The following is a 19,621-nucleotide window of genomic DNA, read 5'->3' on the forward strand; positions in this document are numbered from 1 at the left end:
GTCACAGCATTTAAGCACCCCATGGAAGGGGCCCCTTGGTCTTGGTGACTGTTGGACAGCATCAAGTGTAGTGGACTTCCAGCTACTCTAGAAGGGGCTACAGGCTCACTCATATCATGAGCACGTACAGCCCCGAGCACAAAGGGGCCACATATGCCACCGGGGGCCCCAGCCACTGCTGCTCTGCAGCTGGACACACCTTGCACAACAGGCTGCCACAATTGTGCTAATTCCCTTGTAACCCATTCCCTCCCCCTCCCTTTCAGAGATGCACCCCCAACAAGAACCAGAGACAGGCTGGAAACGAGTGTTATATTTCTTCCAAAAACAAAATTAAAAAGACAGATTCAGCCCACATGTTTGCTCCCAATAAATGTCCCTCCACCCCCCGCTTTCATCAGCCCATTCCCTGCCTCTGCCCTTGGGCACAAGCCAAGGGAGATTTCAACACGAGCACTGAGAAAATCACTGTACCAGCCATTCTGCATTCATCTCCTGCACACTCCCACTCATTTATACAGGTAATGGGGGGTCTCTCTCTCACACCCCTTATACAGTGAACAGGGCTAGGGGTTCCCACACAATTCACTCCCCTCCCCAGACACACACAGCTCCCAAGCCCGTGTGGAGCTCAGGCGTGGGTCCCCCCGGGAACAGAAAGATGCTCAGGAGACAGCAGGTTGGCTCGGCCCAGCTTCTCCGCGGCTGGGAGGCGAAAGGGCCACGTCCCGCTGAGCGAGGGAGCTAAAGCAAAAGGCCCCCAAATTTCTCCGCTGCTTCCCAGCGCAGCCAGGCTCTGGGCGAGGGGGCAGGAGTGAGTCTGTGGGGAAGAAGCTCATGTGCTGGACATGATGCCGCTTTTCTCGCTCTTCACCTTCAGGAACTCCGCCATGCTGGAGAAGTATTTCTGGTTGGCCTCCGCCACCTTCTTCTCTGCCGCTTGTGGGTTAACGATCTCCAGCCCCTGAGACAGAGAGAGACATTTGCCATGTGCGCCTGATGCCGAGACACGGCCCCTGTGGGGTGAGGTGCGGGGGGTGGTTCTACAGGGACCTGTTGCTCAGTGCTGGGGCAGGAGGCTTTTAACTGCTGCACTGCAGGTTAGTTTAGGACAGGAAGTGCTCCTTATGGGAGACATCAGTAAAGAATTCTCCAGATGGGACGAGAGCTGCAAGATCCCTTGTCTGACAGCTGCCAGTACCCTGCTGCCTCAGGAAGGGGCCAGAAATGTCCCCTACCCATTTATGGGAAATTTATTTCCTACCCCTCATTCATGCAGGGATATTCGGGGCAAGAGATATTGGGTCAAAGCCACATCAATATCGCCTCCCCCAACTGCTCTTGGAGGTGCTGAGTCCTTCATGAGCCCAGATCTATGGCAGCCATGGGGCTTACCTGGAGCGGAGTGAAGGCCACGCTGGAGGCCGTGCCTGAGGAGCGGTCCCGGATTGTTGACTTCCCACCGTACACCATGCTCTGCTTCTGGAGTGTGCGCTGCACAGGGACAGAGGGATGCAGGGTTAGCACATAGACGGCATGGGGGGGGGGCGGGGACATCCAGCAGGGAGCAGGGCTGCCTGAAGGCTCAGGGGATGGGATCGGAATCACAGCTTTGTTTCAAAACGCAGTCTGAGTCTGCAGGGAGCCTGAGGGCATCGCTCAGAATGAGGAGCTCTCAGTGGGCAAATACTGGGGGGGGGCCCCCCAACTGCTTGTGTGGTGGGCAGAGGGAACCGCGTTGCTCCTGAGAGGAGGGGGTCTCTACTGGTCCCTGATGGCAAGGAGGGCTCTGCTCCGCCATCCTTGCTTGGCACAGAGAGCAGCCGCCTCTGGGGTGGGGCAGCGGGATCAGCTCCAGTGTCATGGCACTAAGGGATGCCAGGGCGTGAGAGGGGACCTGGCCTGCATGATTCCATCCCCGTCCCCCTCGCTACCTGTAAAGTCTTGGAAATCCTGGCTTTGGTAGCCTCGTTGACCTGAGTCTGCCGCACCCGGCCGCTGCCCGACTTGCCCAGGTGGCCCAGGCTGAAGCCCAAGTCCTCTTGGTAGGCGTCTTCCTCGATCTGCGGTGGAAGGGGCAGTTTCCAGAGTCACACAGGGAAGGATGATGACCAAGTGGTGAGAGCTCAAAGCACCCTAGAGACTGACTAGCACCGGGTACCCCCTGGGGGGTATAAGTTCCATTTTGGGGGTGGGAGTAGGGAACAACTTGCACATCTCCAGCAAGTGTTGGTCCTCAGAGGGCAGCTCTGGAATAACTCCACAATACGCATCCACAAGGAATTCACTGGGGGCAGCTATCAGCTGCCAGCTCACCCCCAACCTTAATGCACTTTCTCCTTCATGCACAGACCAGCCTGAACAACCACAATCGGGGAAGTTGGGGATAGAACCCGGGAGTCCTGGCTCCCAGCCCCTGTGCTCCAACCACTAGCCCCCACTCCCTTCCCAGAGCCAGGGAGAGAATTTCTGTGGGGAAGGGGACGAAGGTCAGAGGCTGCTCACCTCCCCGAAGCTCATCCTGTTGGCCTGTTTCCGGATCTCCGTGAGCCCCAGTCGCTCCTTCATCTTCCGATACCTGGGAGGGAACGGCAGGTGGATTGATGCTCGGGTGGTTGAATTCTGGGACTGGGACACCTGGTTTCTACCCCCAGCTCTGGGGAGGGAGTGGGGCACCCCATGGAGGGCAGAGGTCCCATGCCCCATTCCCCACCACCTTGAGCCAGCCAGTGCCTGCCCTGGTGCTGGATGGGAGCCAGCGCCCCATAGAGAGGCCAAATGCCCCATTCCGCACCCTCCGCAGCCAGCCAGCCCGCCACCCACCCAGGTGCCAGATGGGAGCCTGCACCCCCTGGAGGCCCCCACTCAATCCCCTCTCACCTGCGGCCTCCTCGTTTCTTTCTCTGGCCATCCAGGGGGGCCGGCAGGGGCTTCACCTGCTTCACGGGGGGAGGCTCCTGCCATTTGTCAAACTTCCGTTCAATCTCCTCCTTGAGGTCATAGCCCACCTGCCAGGGGAGGGGAGACACAGAGAACTAGCTGAGCATTCGCCACGCTCCCCTGCACACAGGGAGGGCACAGTTAGGGGGTCAGATCACACACAAAGGGGGCCGCTCTTACTCCTAAACCTCATTGTCCTCCTAGAGCCAAGGAGAGAACCTAGGAGTCCTGGGTCCCAGCCCCCCAGCTCTTATCCCTAAACCCCACTCCTATTTTTGATACCCACCTTCCCCTCTGGGCTCTCATGAAAGCTGTCAACCCGAGCTGCCAGCGTGCACTTTGCAGCAACAAGACGAGCCGCCTTCCTCCGCAGGTCCTAGGGGGGAGAGAGACGTGTCAAGGTGCTGGGAGACTGAGCCTGGGTGAGGAAGAACAGGGGCATCGGGGGACGGAGCAGGGAGATGCAGATGAGCGTCAGGGCACTGGGATCCGGGGGCGGGGGGAGAAGAGGACCAGATGGGGAGCCAGGTGTCAGGGGCTGGGATGTGGGAAAACAGTGGGGAGATGCAGATGAGCATCAGGGTGCTGAGACCAGGGGGGAAGGGGACGACAGATAGGGAGACATTGTCGTCAGGATGCTGGGGTCCGGAGGAGGAGTGGGGGAAGAGATGAGGGGGATAGGTGTCAGGGCACTGGGGGTTGGGGGAAGAACTCAGAGGCACTGAGAAACGCTGGGGTGCAGGATCTGGGGGCTGGAGCGGCCGGGTGTCGGGGCACTAAGGGGGAGCCAGGTGGTGGTGGGGGAATAGAGCAGAAGGGTGTCGGGGGGCAGGAAGAGCTCAGGGACAGTGAGAAACGTTGGGGCACAGGGTCCAGGGGATGGAGTGGCCGGGTGTTGGAGCACTGGAGGGTAGGGGGGCAGGAAGAGCTCAGAGACTTTGAGAAACGTTAGGGTGTGGGATCCAGGGCGACAGAGCGGACGGGCATCAGGGGGAGCTGGGTAATGGTGGGGGAACAGAGCAGATGGGTGTTGGGGCACTGGGACCTGACACGAGCAGAGGGGCCGTACCGGGGGCAGCGACTGCACGATGTCGCTGTGGTAGATGTACCCCGTGTGGGGCAGCACCGAGGTGCTGGAGAAGCCGGACAGGGTCTTGCGCTGGGCTCCCAGGAGCATGATGTTACAGGCCGGCATCTTGGAGAGGTTGGTGAGGCCGCCAGCGATGCCTGCGGGGTGGATGGGCAGCGTTAGATCTGCTCGGCCTGAGAGCAGTGGGAGGGACCCTGCTGTCTGCCTGGGCTGGATGGGAGCCGGCGCTCCCTAGCGGGGAGAGGCCCCGTGCCCCCCACTCCGCCCTGCAGCACCTCACCCATGATCTTGGCAGCAGTGGAGGCACCGACGATGATGGACAGGTTGGGGGCAATGAAGGACATGCGGGACTCCACGTACTCGTAGATGCGATGCTTTGATTGGTTGAGCTCCAGGGCCATGTCGCAGGCTTCCTCGATGCGTTCCAGCTCCTCCTCCGTCAGCTGCTGCCTGTGGGGGGAGGACGATGGGTGACCCCCATGCCCTGCCCTCTTGGGGGGCTGAAGCCCCCGGCACTTAGGCTCTGACAGGGGCCCCCAGACGCAGGGCAGGTGATTCCTTGTCCCATCTGGGCCCAGCCCAAGCCCCTTGCTCACATCCCCCGCCCCCGCCCCCACTGAGATGCAGCGGCTTCTGGGGCAGAACATACAAACAGGCTGGCGAAGGGAAAGGCAGGCCAAGCTTCCTCCTGCCAGATCTCACAAGCAGCCCCCTGGGATCTCTTGTGCCCAGACAGGCTCAGAGGTAGCAGAGACTGGAGCCAGGGACAGAACCCAGGAGTCCTGCCTCCTGGCTCTCCCTACCCTCCAGCTCAGGGGTCAGGTCCCTGTGCACGGGAAATGGAGCACTCGGGGGCAGCCGGGGACAGAAGGAGGGGCCCAGTGCTCCACCACCCAGGATCAGCATAGGGGAGGCCTGTGGCCAGTGTCCCCACTACAGTGGCAGGTGAGGGAACTGGAGATTGGGCCCCCCCGCGGCCTGATGTCCCTCCTTCACAGCAGGGCAGGGATACAGGAAGTGGGGGCCACAGCCCAGCGTACCCTTGCGTGGTGGAGGCCGTGACGCTCACCACCATGATGGTGGCGTTAGTCAGGATCTGCTGCACGTTCTCGTTGTTCTTGCACTTGTCCAGGCTGTTACCCAGCTCCTGTGTGGGGACGACAGAGACAAACACAGGGGGTCAGCCAGCAGGGCTGGGACAGACACACAGACACAGCCCTGGTACTGCTCAGCCCGGCCCCAGCACCAAGGGCACCGCAAGGCAGGGGGAAGAGAGGACAGCAGGTCCCCAGCCAGAGCCCAACCCTGGCTATTCCTACCCCCCCACCCCCATCACCCAGACCCCTAGTGCCCACCTCCAACTTACCCAGCTAAGCCCTTACCCCCGGGTCTGGCTTTTCAGTGCCCAACCCCCCTCAACCAGACTCTCAGTGCCACCCCCTACCCCCCAGATCCTTGCTCCCCCCCCCCACATCTGGGCCTTCAGTGCCCACCCCCTAGGCAGCCAGACCTGCGGTCCTGTCACCACCCAACCCCAGTGACTCGGAGGTCTGGGTCACCCCAAGCACCTGGATGTTCAGTGTCTGCTCACCACCCCCAGCCCACTTCAGTTCCTGCCCTCCCTGCACATTGCCCTTCACCTCCCACCCTGTGCCCAGCCTCAGCCCCTCCTCCTAACACCCATCTGCCCTCCCCTCCACCCAGCACCGCCCGTCCATCCCTCCTACCCCACCACTAGCAGCAGCAGCACACACCTTGACCGTGCGGATGTAATCCAGGGCATTGGGAACCAGGGACTCCAGCTCAGGGAATCGCTTGGAGTATTTATCCCGGATGAATTTGTGGATGATGTCTGATGGGACAGAAAGGGGGAGGGGAAGGGATGAGACCCCACCCTGTTAGTTACTGAGGAGCAGACCCAGAATCTGGGGGCCTCTGCCTTCTGTCCCAGAAGCCCCCGGACCCTAGCAGGGCAGCTGCATGTTCCCAGCCAGGCCCTGTACGGCTGCACATAGACAAAAGCTGGGGATTACCCCACCTGGCTATTTTACAAACTCAGTCTCATGGCTTAGTCTTAACTGCTCTGCCCTTCTTTATCTCCATTTCACTGATGGGGAAACCGAGGCACAGAGCAAGGGACAGTCACTCAGCAGCACAGCTGCTCCAGGTCCAGGTCCCCAGTGCTCTAACCACAAGGCCGCACAGCCCCCATTTCCTTCAGAATTAACCCTTCTGCTTCCTGTTCTCTGCTCTCACAAGCAGAAGGTCCCAAAGCAGAAGTTCTGGTTTCTCAGTCCGACTCAGAGCAAGGAGAGCCGTCTGCCAGCCAGCTCCACTACATGTGGCACAGCCCCTGCCCCCCCAAAAGCAGGCCGTGCGACGGGAAACTCCTCCCGTCGCAGACACAGTGGAGAGCACAGCTGCGTACGCCAGGAGCGCATCCTTGCTGGGGCAGGCACTCTAGGCTCACAGAAGGGGCCCCGTGACCATTGGATGTGACCTCCTGCACAAGGCAGGCCAGAGAAAAAACTTCCCTGACTTTGCCATGGAGAGCATCAGCCAAAAAAGATGGAGCCCCTCTCTCGCACGGCACCTCCTGTAGCCCCAAACACACACTGTGCCCCCCCACCCGATTCTCTTTTGGGAACACCCATCACGAGACAGTCACTCACTCAGTTCGTTTTCGATCTCCACCGTCAGGTTGTTGGCATCGACGATCACCCGGTACTCCGGAGCTGCCTCCACCGGCCCCATCACTGCGGAGCGAACGCACGTAAGGCTCTCACTGGGGCTCTGTGCTGAAGGGAGCAGGGTGGGGGCGCTCTCCCCCAGGAGTCAGGGAAGGTCCCAATGCCCTGTGTGGCGCTAGGGGGCACTGTGCTGCAGGGAGCAAGGCAGGTGGGGGGCGCTCTCCCCAGCCAGTGCTGACCCCAGTGCTAGGAGGTGCTGCGATACTGGTGGTACCACCTTCGCAGTCAGAGCAGAGAGGTTAGCTTCGCTCCCACACCCCCACTCCCCGATCCAGTACCTTCTGTGGCTTTCGACTGTTTGCTGATATACTCCTCGATCTTCACCATGATCTCCGCAAACTGCCAAGAGAAAACACAGCAGGCTCTTCTGTACTTGGAGAAGACGAAGCAAGTGGGGGAAAGGGGGGCAGCAGGGGATGCTCTCCTCCCTGAGTCAGGGCTGACCTCAATGTCCCAGCATGGCAGTAGAGAAAAGAGGCCCCATTTCTCATTCACAGCCCCCGGCCCCCAAGCCAGCCAGCCCCCCGCCTGGGGCCAGATTGGAGCCAGCACCCCTTAGAAGGGAGATGTCCCACGTCCCGCCCCCACCACCAAGCCAGCCAGTCCCTGCCCTAGGGCTGGATGGGAACCAGTGCCCCCTAGAGGGGAAAGGCCCCATCTCTCACCATCTTGCTGTCCCAGAGCTTGGCAATGCTCTTGACCGAGTCAACGCTGAGGTCCAGCTGCATCTCCTCCTGCACGTCCTCGATAGCCGGTTCATCTTCCTCATCCACAAAGTTGTCCTCCTCCTCCGCCGCCTCCTCCAGGTCAGCCAGCAGCTCGTCCGCCAGAGACATCCTTCAGGTCTGCGGCCGCGAGACGAGAGTAGGGAGCGGCGGTGAGCAGAGCCTGGAGTGGGGGCGGCTTCTCCGCACACCCCACCCGGACACCCTCTGCCCTAGGGATTATCCCACCCTGCTGGCCACCTATCGACCCCACCCAGGGCCCCGGCACGGCTGGAGTCAGGCCTCCTTTTGGGAGCCCACCCCTCCTCCCTGCCCCCAACCCCTCCTCCCTGCCTGCAACCCTCTTAGCCACCCCATGGGCCCCACCTCCCCCCCAGCCTGCACCACCTCTGCCTGCCCCACTTCTCCTTCCCCATATCTGTGTCCTCCGGCTCCACCCCTCCTCCCCACCCGTATCCCCCATCTGCCTCCCCATGGGTCCCCTGCCCCCACCTCTCCTTCCCCATATCTGTGTCCCCCTGCCCCACCCCTCCTCCCCACCCGTACCCCCATCAGCCTCCCCATGGGTCCCCTGCCCCCACCTCTCCTTCCCCATATCTGTGTCCCCCTGCCCCACCCCTCCTCCCCACCCGTACCCCCATCAGCCTCCCCATGGGTCCCCTGCCCCCACCTCTCCTTCCCCATATCTGTGTCCCACTGCCCCACCCCTCCTCCCCACCCGCACCCCCCATCAGCCTCCCCATGGGTCCCCTGCCCCCACCTCTCCTTCCCCATATCTGTGTCCCCCTGCCCCACCCCTCCTCCCCACCCGTACCCCCAACAGCCTCCCCATGGGTCCCCTGCCCCCCACCTCTCGTTCCCCATATGTGTGTCCCCCTGCCCCACCCCTCCTCCCCACCCGTACCCCCATCAGCCTCCCCACGGGTCCCCTGCCCCCGCCTCTCCTTCCCCATATCTGTGTCCTCCTGCCCCACCCCTCCTCCCCACCCGTACACCCATCAGCCTCCCCATGGGTCCCCTGCCCCTCCACCTCTCCTTCCCCATATCTGTGTCCCCCTGCCCCACCCCTCCTCCCCACTCGTACCCCCATCAGCCTCCCCATGGGTCCCCTGCCCCCCACCTCGCCTTCCCCATATCTGTGTCCCCCTGCCCCACCCCTCCTCCCCACCCGTACCCCCATCAGCCTCCCCATGGGTCCCCTACCCGCCACCTCTCCTTCCCCATATCTGTGTCCTCCTGCCCCACCCCTCCTCCCCACCCGTACCCCCATCAGCCTCTCCATGGGTCCCCTGCCCCCACCTCTCCTTCCCCATATCTGTGTCCCCCTGCCCCACCCCTCCTCCCCACCCGTACCCCAATCAGCCTCCCCATGGGTCCCCTGCCCCCCACCTCTCCTTCCCCATATCTGTGTCCCCCTGCCCCACGCCTCCTCCCCACCCGTACCCCCATCAGCCTCCCCATGGGTCCCCTGCCCCCGCCTCTCCTTCCTCATATCTGTGTCCCCCTGCCCCACCCCTCCTCCCTACCCGCACCCCCATCAGCCTCCCCATGGGTCCCCTGCCCCCCACCTCTCCTTCCCCATATCTGTGTCCCCCTGCCCCACGCCTCCTCCCCACCCGCACCCCCATCAGCCTCCCCATGGGTCCCCTGCCCCCCACCTCTCCTTCCCCATATCTGTGTCCCCCTGCCCCACCCCTCCTCCCCACGCGTACCCCCATCAGCCTCCCCATGGGTCCCCTGCCCCCCACCTCTCCTTCCCCATATCTGTGTCCCCCTGCCCCACGCCTCCTCCCCACCCGCACCCCCATCAGCCTCCCCATGGGTCCCCTGCCCCCCACCTCTCCTTCCCCTTATCTGTGTCCCCCTGCCCCACGCCTCCTCCCCACCCGCACCCCCATCAGCCTCCCCAAGGGTCCCCTGCCCCCACCTCTCCTTCCCCATATCTGTGTCCCCCTGCCCCACCCCTCCTCTACCCTCATCACCCTCCCCATGGGTCCCCTGCCCCCACCTCTCCTTCCCCATATCTGTGTCCCACTGCCCCACCCCTCCTCCCCACACGTACCCCCATCAGCCTCCCCATGGGTCCCCTGCCCCCACCTCTCCTTCCCCATATCTGTGTCCCCCTGCCCCACGCCTCCTCCCCACCCGTACCCCCATCAGCCTCCCCATGGGTCCCCTGCCCCTCCACCTCTCCTTCCCCATATCTGTGTCCCCCTGCCCCACCCCTCCTCCCCACCCGCACCCCCATCAGCCTCCCCATGGGTCCCCTGCCCCCCACCTATCCCTCCCCATATCTGTGTCCTCCTGCCCCACGCCTCCTCCCCACCCGTACCCCCATCAGCCTCCCCATGGGTCCCCTGCCCCCACCTCTCCTTCCCCATATCTGTGTCCTCCTGCCCCACCCCTCCTCCCCACCCGTACCCCCATCAGCCTCCTCATGGGTCCCCTGCCCCCACCTCTCCTTCCCCATATCTATGTCCCCCTGCCCCACCCCTCCTCCCCACCTCTACCCCCATCAGCCTCCTCATGGGTCCCCTGCCCCCACTTCTCCTTCCCCATATCTGTGTCCCCCTGCCCCACCCCTCCGCCCCACCCGTACCCCCATCAGCCTCCCCATGGGTCCCCTGCCCCCCACCTCTCCTTCCCCATATCTGTGTCCTCCTGCCCCACCCCTCCTCCCCACCCGTACCCCCATCAGCCTCCCCATGGGTCCCCTGCCCCCACCTCTCCTTCCCCATATCTGTGTCCCCCTGCCCCACGCCTCCTCCCCACCCGTACCCCCATCAGCCTCCCCATGGGTCCCCTGCCCCCACCTCTCCTTCCCCATATCTGTGTCCCCCTGCCCCACGCCTCCTCCCCACCTCTACCCCCATCAGCCTCCCCATGGGTCCCCTGCCCCCGCCTCTCCTTCCCCATATCTGTGTCCCCCTGCCCCACCCCTCCTCCCCACCCGTACCCCCATCAGCCTCCCCATGGGTCCCCTGCCCCCACCTCTCCTTCCCCATATCTGTGTCCTCCTGCCCCACCCCTCCTCCCCACCCGTACCCCCATCAGCCTCCCCATGGGTCCCCTGCCCCCACCTCTCCTTCCCCATATCTGTGTCCCCCTACCCCACGCCTCCTCCCCACCCGCACCCCCATTAGCCTCCCCATGGGTCCCCTGCCCCCCACCTCTCCTTCCCCATATCTGTGTCCTCCTGCCCCACGCCTCCTCCCCACCCGCACCCCCATCAGCCTCCCCATGGGTCCCCTGCCCCCACCTCTCCTTCCCCATATCTGTGTCCCCCTGCCCCACCCCTCCTCCCCACCCGTACCCCCATCAGCCTCCCCATGGGTCCCCTGCCCCCGCCTCTCCTTCCTCATATCTGTGTCCCCCCACCCCACCCCTCCTCCCCACCCGCACCCCCATCAGCCTCCCCATGGGTCCCCTGCCCCCACCTCTCCTTCCCCATATCTGTGTCCTCCTGCCCCACCCCTCCTCCCCACCTCTACCCCCATCAGCCTCCCCATGGGTCCCCTGCCCCCACCTCTCCTTCCCCATATCTGTGTCCTCCTGCCCCACCCCTCCTCCCCACCCGTACCCCCATCAGCCTCCCCATGGGTCCCCTGCCCCCACCTCTCCTTCCCCATATCTGTGTCCCCCTGCCCCAACCCTCCGCCCCACCCGTACCCCCATCAGCCTCCCCATGGGTCCCCTGCCCCCCACCTCTCCTTCCCCTTATCTGTGTCCCCCTACCCCACGCCTCCTCCCCACCCGCACCCCCATCAGCCTCCCCATGGGTCCCCTGCCCCCCACCTCTCCTTCCCCATATCTGTGTCCCCCTGCCCCACCCCTCCTCCCCACCCGCACCCCCATCAGCCTCCCCATGGGTCCCCTGCCCCCCACCTCTCCTTCCCCATATCTGTGTCCCCCTGCCCCACCCCTCCTCCCCACCCGCACCCCCATCAGCCTCCCCATGGGTCCCCTGCCCCCACGCGCCGCCCGTTACCCGCTCGCGCCCCTCCCGCTCTCGCTGCGTCACGTCCCCACTTCCGGCGGGGGCCGATGACGTCACCCCGCGCTACCACCCCCCGCCCCCGGTCCCTTTAACGGGCGCAGCTCGCGCTAGCTCCGCCCTTCCGGTCCTGACGTCATCACCGCGCGTCCGGTTTCGCCCCGCCCCCTCTGCGGGAGGGGACGTCGGCCGCAGGCAGGAGTCGGGGAGCGGGGCCCGGGGGGAAGGTGAGAGGGGCCCTGGCGGGGGGGGTGTTAGCAGCTGGGGGGGTCGGGGCCCTGGGGGGGTTGTTAGCAGCTGGGGGGATCGGGACCCTGGCGGGGGGGGTGTTAGCAGCTGGGGGGGTCGGGGCCTTGGGGGGGTGTTAGCAGCTGGGGGGTCGGGACCCTGGCGGGGGGGGTGTTAGCAGCTGGGGGGGATCGGGGCCCTGGCGGGGGGGTGTGTTAGCAGCTGGGGGGGTCGGGACCCTGGCGGGGGGGTGTGTTAGCAGCTGGGGGGTCGGGACCCTGGCGGGGGGGGTGTTAGCAGCTGGGGGGGTCGGGACCCTGGTGGGGGGGTGTTAGCAGCTGGGGGGATCGGGGCCCTGGCGGGGGGGGTGTTAGCAGCTGGGGGGGGTCGGGACCCTGGCGGGGGGGGGTGTTAGCAGCTGGGGGGGGATCGGGACCCTGGCGGGGGGGGTGTTAGCAGCTGGGGGGGGTCGGGACCCTGGCGGGGGGGTGTTAGCAGCTGGGGGGGTCGGGACCCTGGCGGGGGGGGTGTTAGCAGCTGGGGGGGGATCGGGACCCTGGCGGGGGGGGGTGTTAGCAGCTGGGGGGGGATCGGGACCCTGGCGGGGGGGGTGTTAGCAGCTGGGGGGGGTCGGGACCCTGGCGGGGGGGGTGTTAGCAGCTGGGGGGGGTCGGGACCCTGGCGGGGGGGGTGTTAGCAGCTGGGGGGGATCGGGACCCTGGCGGGGGGGGTGTTAGCAGCTGGGGGGGATCGGGGCCCTGGCGGGGGGGGTGTTAGCAGCTGGGGGGATCGGGGCCCTGGCGGGGGGGGTGTTAGCAGCTGGGGGGATCGGGGACCCTGGCGGGGGGGGGTGTTAGCAGCTGGGGGGGATCGGGACCCTGGCGGGGGGGGTGTTAGCAGCTGGGGGGATCGGGACCCTGGCGGGGGGGGTGTTAGCAGCTGGGGGGGATCGGGGACCCTGGCGGGGGGGTGTTAGCAGCTGGGGGGGATCGGGACCCTGGCGGGGGGGGTGTTAGCAGCTGGGGGGATCGGGACCCTGGCGGGGGGGGTGTTAGCAGCTGGGGTGGATCGGGGACTCTGGCGGGGGGGGGTGTTAGCAGCTGGGGGGTCGGGACCCTGGCGGGGGGGGTGTTAGCAGCTGGGGGGATCGGGACCCTGGCGGGGGGGGTGTTAGCAGCTGGGGGGGGTCGGGACCCTGGCGGGGGGGGTGTTAGCAGCTGGGGGGATCGGGACCCTGGCGGGGGGGTGTTAGCAGCTGGGGTGGATCGGGGCTCTGGCGGGGGGGTGTTAGCAGCTGAGGGGATCGGGACCCTGGGGGGGTGTTAGCAGCTGGGGGGATTGGGGCCCTGGTGGGGGGGTGTTAGCAGCTGGGGGGGATCGGAACCCTGGCGGGGGGGGTGTTAGCAGCTGGGGGGGATCGGGACCCTGGCGGGGGGGTGTTAGCAGCTGGGGGGTCGGGACCCTGGCGGGGGGGGTGTTAGTAGCTGGGGGGGGGTCGGAACCCTGGCGGGGGGGGTGTTAGCAGCTGGGGGGGATTGGGGCCCTGGTGGGGGGGGTGTTAGCAGCTGGGGTGGATCGGGGCTCTGGCGGGGGGGGTGTTAGCAGCTGGGGGGTCGGGACCCTGGCGGGGGGGGTGTTAGCAGCTGGGGGGTCGGGACCCTGGCGGGGGGGTGTTAGCAGCTGGGGGGGATCGGGACCCTGGCGGGGGGGTGTTAGCAGCTGGGGGGGATCGGGACCCTGGCGGGGGGGTGTTAGCAGCTGGGGGGATCGGGACCCTGGCGGGGGGGTGTTAGCAGCTGGGGGGATCGGGACCCTGGCGGGGGGGGGTGTTAGCAGCTGGGGGGGATCGGGACCCTGGCGGGGGGGGGTGTTAGCAGCTGGGGGGATCGGGACCCTGGCGGGGGGGGTGTTAGCCGCTGGGGGGGGATCGGGGACCCTGGCGGGGGCGGGTGTTAGCAGCTTGGGGGATCGGGGACCCTGGCGGGGGGGGTGTTAGCAGCTGGGGGGATCGGGACCCTGGCGGGGGGGGGTGTTAGCAGCTGGGGGGATCGGGACCCTGGCGGGGGGGGGTGTTAGCAGCTGGGGGGATTGGGGACCCTGGTGGGGGGGTGTTAGCAAGCTGGGGGGGTCTGGACCCTGGCGGGGGGGGTGTTAGCAGCTGGGGGGGATCGGGACCCTGGCTGGGGGGGGTGTTAGCAGCTGGGGGGATTCGGGGCCCTGGCGGGGGGGTGTTAGCAGCTGGGGGGGGATCGGGACCCTGGCGGGGGGGGGTGTTAGCAGCTGGGGGGGATCGGGACCCTGGCGGGGGGGGGTGTTAGCAGCTGGGGGGATCGGGGCCCTGGCGGGGGGGTGTTAGCAGCTGGGGGGTCGGGGCCTTGGGGGGGTGTTAGCAGCTGGGGGGATCGGGCCCTGGCGGGGGGGTGTTAGCAGCTGGGGGGATCGGGACCCTGGCGGGGGGGGTGTTAGCAGCTGGGGGGATCGGGGCCCTGGCGGGGGGGGGTGTTAGCAGCTGGGGGGATCGGGGCCCTGGCTGGGGGGGTGTTAGCAGCTGGGGGGATCGGGGCCTTGGGGGGGTGTTAGCCCTGGGGGGGGTCGGGGCCCTGGGGGGGGGTGTTAGCAGCTGGGGGGATCGGGACCCTGGCGGGGGGGGTGTTAGCAGCTGGGGGGATCGGGACCCTGGCGGGGGGGGGTGTTAGCAGCTGGGGGGGATCGGGACCCTGGCGGGGGGGGTGTTAGCAGCTGGGGGGATCGGGACCCTGGCGGGGGGGTGTTAGCAGCTGGGGGGGATCGGGGCCCTGGTGGGGGGGTGTTAGCAGCTGGGGGGATCGGGCCCCTGGCGGGGGGGTGTTAGCAGCTGGGGGGATCGGGACCCTGGCGGGGGGGTGTTAGCAGCTGGGGGGGATCGGGACCCTGGCGGGGGGCGGTGTTAGCAGCTGGGGGGGTCGGGACCCTGGCGGCGGGGGGTGTTAGCAGCTGGGGGGGATCGGGACCCTGGCGGGGGGCGGTGTTAGCAGCTGGGGGGGTCGGGACCCTGGTGGGGGGGTGTTAGCAACTTGGGGGGGTCTGGACCCTGGCGGGGGGCGGTGTTAGCAGCTGGGGGGGGTCGGGGCCTTGGGGGGGGTGTTAGCAGCTGGGGGGATCGGGGCCCTGGCGGGGGGGTGTTAGCAGCGGGGGGGGGGATCGGGACCCTGGCGGGGGGGTGTTAGCAGCTGGGGGGATCGGGGCCCTGGCGGGGGGGGGTGTTAGCAGCTGGGGGGGATCGGGACCCTGGCGGGGGGGGGGGTGTTAGCAGCTGGGGGGTCGGGACCCTGGTGGCGGGGGGTGTTAGAAGCTGGGGGGTCGGGACCCTGGCGGGGGGGGTGTTAGCAGCTGGGGGGGGTCGGAACCCTGGCGGGGGGGGTGTTAGCAGCTGGGGGGGGTCGGGACCCTGGCGGGGGGGGTGTTAGCAGCTGGGGGGGATCGGGACCCTGGCGGGGGGGGGTGTTAGCAGCTGGGGGGGGTCGGGACCCTGGCGGGGGGGGTGTTAGCAGCTGGGGGGATCGGGACCCTGGCGGGGGGGGTGTTAGCAGCTGGGGGGGATCGGGGCCCTGGTGGGGGGGTGTTAGCAGCTGGGGGGATCGGGACCCTGGCGGGGGGGTGTTAGCAGCTGGGGGGATCGGGACCCTGGCGGCGGGGGGTGTTAGCAGCTGGGGGGGGTCGGGACCCTGGCGGGGGGCGGTGTTAGCAGCTGGGGGGGATCGGGACCCTGGCGGGGGGCGGTGTTAGCAGCTGGGGGGGTCGGGACCCTGGTGGGGGGGTGTTAGCAACTTGGGGGGGTCTGGACCCTGGCGGGGGGCGGTGTTAGCAGCTGGGGGGGGTCGGGGCCTTGGGGGGGGTGTTAGCAGCTGGGGGGATCGGGACCCTGGCGGGGGGGTGTTAGCAGCTGGGGGGGATCGGGACCCTGGCGGGGGGGTGTTAGCAGCTGGGAGGGGATCGGGGCCCTGGGGGGGTGTTAGCAGCTGGGGGGATCGGGACCCTGGTGGGGGGGTGTTAGCAACTGGGGGGGATCGGGACCCTGGTGGGGGGGGTGTTAGCAGCTGGCGGGGTCGGGACCCTGGTGGGGGGGTGTTAGCCCCGGGGGGGGATCGGGACCCTGGTGGGGGGGGGTGTTAGCAGCTGGCGGGGTCGGGACCCTGGTGGGGGGGGTGTTAGCAGCTGGGGGCGGTCGGGACCCTGGTGGGGGGGGTGTTAGCAGCTGGGGGCGGTCGGGACCCTGTAAGGGGGATGAGTCCCTAGTGGGAGGGTGTTCGCAGCTCAGTGCTTGGCTGGGGAGGCCCCCTTTTCCCTCCCCCATCTCATCACTGCCCCCCCTCCCCAGCACCATGGCCGGGGTGGGCTTCGAGGAGTTCTCAGTGCCCCCAGGCTCGGAGCTGGCGCTGCCCCCGCTCTTTGGGGGGAACATCCTGGAGAGTGAGCTGGAGACGGAGGTGGAGTTCGTGGACGGGGGGCTGAGTGGGGACAACCTGCAGGACGAGGAGGAGGAGGAGAGCCAGCAGCGGCAGCGTGAGCTGGGCCGCCGGAAGATTCAGGCACTGGGCCGGCGCTGCAAGGAGATCGAGCAGGTAGAGAAGGGGCACCATGGGGGCTGGAACCCAACCCAGGGCTGGGGACCAAATCTAATCTGGTGCCGCCCGCTGACCCACTCCCACCACTGGCCACAGCCTGGCATCGCCCCTGAGCCACTCCCACCACTGGCCATGGCTTGGCCCTGCCCCCTAAACCACCAGCCCCCAATGGGCCATAGCGCCCTAAGAGATGGCCCAGCCCTAATCCCTAAATCATCACCTCACTTGTGCCCAGCCCCATCCCATCCCATCCCACTTCCTTCATAACCACCAGCCCCCGCTCCACCAATCCAGGGTACCCGCTGTCCCCCTTTAGTGGGCCTTAGGCCCTGCCCCCTCACGGGTCCCGTTCCCTTTCTGTGGGCATTGGGCCCCATTCATTACATCTCCCAGAGATCTTGGGCCTGCCCTCTATGGGCCCAGCACCCCCTGGCCCTCTGGTGGCATAGCGGGTTACAGTCCAAACCAGGGAGCTGTTGTCACCCCTTCCCTGTAACCTGGGGTGCTCTTGCAATGCCCTGCTGTTGTAGCCAGGCCTGGCCGGCTCTCAGTCCGCCCCCGGTGTGCCAGTCGCCTGCAGACACTCCTGTGCTGCATCCGACCAACCAGTCCTGGTCAGCCAGTCAGCTCTCACCAGCCCTGATTATGTTCCAGAGTGCACTCTGATGCATCCCCAATCCCAGCTGTGCTGCCCTCTCCCGGCCAGAAACACTCCCTCTCCTGTTCCTTTAAGGGAACAACATGCACCATCTCACCCTGCGATGGGCAGGGAGAGAGGGGGCTCCCATGGGGTCTTTGCCCCTCCTCAGGCATGCCTTGTGCAAAGCTTATTGCACGAGTGTGGAGGGCAGTGATAGGCTGATCTCAGGGGTTCAGGAGCCTAATTAGTGATCCCCAGAGCCAAAAGAGCCACACTTGTGTGAAATCCTTGGGCCACTGACTGTACGACGATGTGTTTTATAGATAATTCTCGCAGCAAAGAAGCTAATAACAGGGCAAGTTGATTACTGGTTAATAACACAGCGAAAGCAGCCTGGTTAACCAGTCTCTGATCTTAACCGTTCATTAGATCCGGGCTTTCATCTCCTGCTGCAAAGGAGACACATTAAAGCAGCTCACGAGCCTTGGTCTGAGTCGGTCGTGGGGTGTGAACACAAGGGTGCATTGTGGAACGCTCGGCCCCTGGACCCTCCCCAAGACGCATCTTATGCAGGAGGCGACCCCTCGGACGAGGGGGCTTGGGCAGAGGTGGCGGGTGCTGGGGGAGAAGGCTCTGGCCTGGGTGAGTTACCGGCCTGATGTGTCTGCGTCTCCGGCTCCAGGTCAACGAGAGGGTGTTGAACCGACTCCACCACGTGCAGAAGATCACACGGCGGCTCAAGCAAGAGAGGAGGTGAGAGCTCGGGGATGGGGACAGCCTCAGCAACTCCGTGTCCAGGGAGCACACAGCCGATGGGGCCCTGATCTCACTGACATTGTGTCTGGGCAGCGCCTGGCCTGACCAGGCCCCAATCTCGGTGACTGTGTCTGGGCAGCGCCCTGCGTGACGGGGCCCCAATCTCGGTGACTCTATGGGCAGTACCCAGCCCGAAAGAGCCTTGATGTCAGCATGTCTTGCTCTTTGTCCCCCCTACAGATTCCTTATGAGGGTCCTGGATTCCTACGGGGATGACTATAGACAGAGCCAGCTCACCATTGTCCTAGAGGTAGGAGCCCCTCTCCCCACTAGGGGGTCCCTCCCTGGAGAGGGGCAGATTCTGTTCTGGAGCTGTCTAGAGAAGCTGGCCCTTTACTGGGGCCCTGCCAAGCTCCAGAGAGCCCCGGGTGGGAGCCTGCTGAATGGCGCTGTCTCCTGTCCCCAGGACGAAGGCAGCCCCAGCCCAGAAGCCCCCACCCCAGGCAATACTGAGAACGAACCTCCAGAGAAGGAGACCCCCCGACGCTTCCCTGGCCCCTCACTGGCCGGCCCAGATCCCAAGAGCCCATCCCAGGCAGAAACCCCCACTGGAAAGAAGCGTCGCCGGCATGGGCGTGAGGACAAGGAGCAGAGGGGCAGGCGGCTGGCCCCTGCCCTCCTCCCCATGGATGACTTCCCTGCACAGGTACCGGCCACTCCCCTTGCTCCGGGGGGTAGCTAAATGGGACTGATGTGGGTGAGGGGTAGAATACCAGGCTAGATGGGTCCATGGCTTGGGGCGGGTGCTGGGCTGGATGGGCCTGTGGGTCTGATCTTTCTCTCCCCCCCACCAGCTCAAAGAAGAGGATGAGTTCCCCTGTGACCAGGATGCTGTACTGAGCTCTAGCTGGCCCCTGCCCCGGCCCAGGGACAAGCTCCTCCATTACCACAAGTTCTCTAGCCCCGGGGCCTGTACTGATTTTGACTGAACCCTCGTGAAAGTGACCAGGCCTCTCGCTCTGACCCTTGAGGGGTTAAACCAGGAGGGGTGCAGCCTTCCCTGTGGACTGAAGGGTTAACCCCCTGTATACCAGTCCCCTGTGCTGCGGGACCAACAGCTAAGCAGAGACTGGGTGGGGTGCCCCCAGCTGGCTGGGAGGAGGTTTCCCAATGTGGGTAAAACTGCTGTAGCTGCCGGAATCCTTCAGGCTTAAAAGCCCCAGGGAGCAGGGCAGCTCGTGTCTCTTTATTTCCCCATTATGCTGGTCTGGGCCACAGCGCACAACCACTGAGTGAACTCTGTTGTACTGAGTTGGAGCAGGGGCTGCCTGGGTTCTGGCCCTGGGACGGCAGTGGGGTCTAGTGGTTGGGGGTGCTGGAATATAGGACAGCTGAGTTCTCTCCCTGGCTCTGGATGAGGAATGGGGTCTGGTCTTTTTGTTTGCTCTTTGCACAGCCCCATAGCCCCTGTGTTGCTACTCCCTTAATAATAAATGCAGTCAGGACACCTGTGTTCTAGTCCCTGATTCTCCACTGGGCCCCCCTGCCTGTGTCTCCCCCCCAGCCCCTGTAAAGCTTAAATAAACACTGCATCATCTGTGGGTACGTGGAGCAAGCAAGCACTAGACCAGGGCACTGCCTCCCCACCCCCTAGATGGTCCGCCTCGGTGTAATTCAACTGTGCATGCAATTCCCATGACCTCCTGTAGAGGGCAGTAGCGATGCACCCTCCAGCAGGGAAAGGGACACACACACACAGCCAGCAGGGGGCACCAGTGACACTAACCCAGAGGCCGCACAGCCTCGTCCCCAGGGCCGGCTCCACTCACCGGGGAAGGAAGCCGGTGCCTGGGGCGGCACAGCTGGGGCTGCGGCACGTCGGTGGCTGCTCAAG

At 65.7% G+C, this 19,621-nt stretch overlaps 2 protein-coding genes across 17 annotated transcripts; one reads left to right on the forward strand and one right to left on the reverse strand.

The window, feature by feature from the left end:
* Positions 1-298: 298 nt before the first annotated feature.
* PRPF31 (pre-mRNA processing factor 31) lies at positions 299-11,577 on the reverse strand. Of its 16 annotated transcripts, none has more exons than XM_050927494.1 (14): positions 11,494-11,577; positions 7,446-7,625; positions 7,059-7,119; positions 6,703-6,786; positions 5,785-5,882; positions 5,071-5,177; positions 4,311-4,480; positions 4,010-4,167; positions 3,227-3,316; positions 2,881-3,008; positions 2,506-2,578; positions 1,935-2,063; positions 1,396-1,494; positions 299-964 (listed from the first exon to the last, which is right to left on the reverse strand). In XM_050927494.1, the coding sequence occupies exons 2-14, from the start codon at positions 7,614-7,616 to the stop codon at positions 836-838; spliced, it is 1,497 nt and encodes a 498-aa protein (XP_050783451.1). In that variant the 5' UTR covers positions 7,617-7,625; positions 11,494-11,577; the 3' UTR covers positions 299-835. The 16 variants fall into 16 exon arrangements, with proteins under 16 accessions (XP_050783451.1, XP_050783467.1, XP_050783466.1 ...); XM_050927510.1 differs by lacking the exon at positions 11,494-11,577 and adding an exon at positions 11,355-11,380; XM_050927509.1 differs by lacking the exon at positions 11,494-11,577 and adding an exon at positions 11,265-11,290.
* Positions 11,578-11,643: 66 nt separating this feature from the next.
* TFPT (TCF3 fusion partner) lies at positions 11,644-19,234 on the forward strand. The gene is made up of 6 exons (XM_050927570.1): positions 11,644-11,726; positions 16,085-16,328; positions 17,654-17,724; positions 17,968-18,037; positions 18,194-18,433; positions 18,582-19,234. Exons 2-6 carry the CDS (start codon positions 16,089-16,091, stop codon positions 18,714-18,716), a joined length of 756 nt encoding a protein of 251 aa, XP_050783527.1. The 5' UTR covers positions 11,644-11,726; positions 16,085-16,088; the 3' UTR covers positions 18,717-19,234.
* The last annotated feature ends 387 nt before the right edge of the window (positions 19,235-19,621 follow it).

Source organism: Gopherus flavomarginatus, chromosome 18, assembly GCF_025201925.1.
Source record: "Gopherus flavomarginatus isolate rGopFla2 chromosome 18, rGopFla2.mat.asm, whole genome shotgun sequence".
NCBI classification, from domain to species: Eukaryota; Metazoa; Chordata; order Testudines; family Testudinidae; genus Gopherus; species Gopherus flavomarginatus.

Bases quoted from the DNA above. Each gene is read 5' to 3' on its own strand.
- PRPF31 (XM_050927494.1), bottom strand. From the start codon at position 7,616: ATGTCTCTGGCGGACGAGCTGCTGGCTGACCTGGAGGAGGCGGCGGAG. The intron at 3,009-3,226 runs GTGGGTATCAAA...CTCCCCTGGCAG, and splicing joins ATGAGAGCCCAGAGGGGAAG to GTGGGCTATGACCTCAAGGA. The intron at 2,579-2,880 runs GTGAGAGGGGAT...GTTCCCTCCCAG, and splicing joins AAGAAACGAGGAGGCCGCAG to GTATCGGAAGATGAAGGAGC.
- TFPT (XM_050927570.1), top strand. From the start codon at position 16,089: ATGGCCGGGGTGGGCTTCGAGGAGTTCTCAGTGCCCCCAGGCTCGGAG. The intron at 17,725-17,967 runs GTGAGAGCTCGG...TCCCCCCTACAG, and splicing joins CGGCTCAAGCAAGAGAGGAG to ATTCCTTATGAGGGTCCTGG. The intron at 18,434-18,581 runs GTACCGGCCACT...CCCCCCCACCAG, and splicing joins TGGATGACTTCCCTGCACAG to CTCAAAGAAGAGGATGAGTT.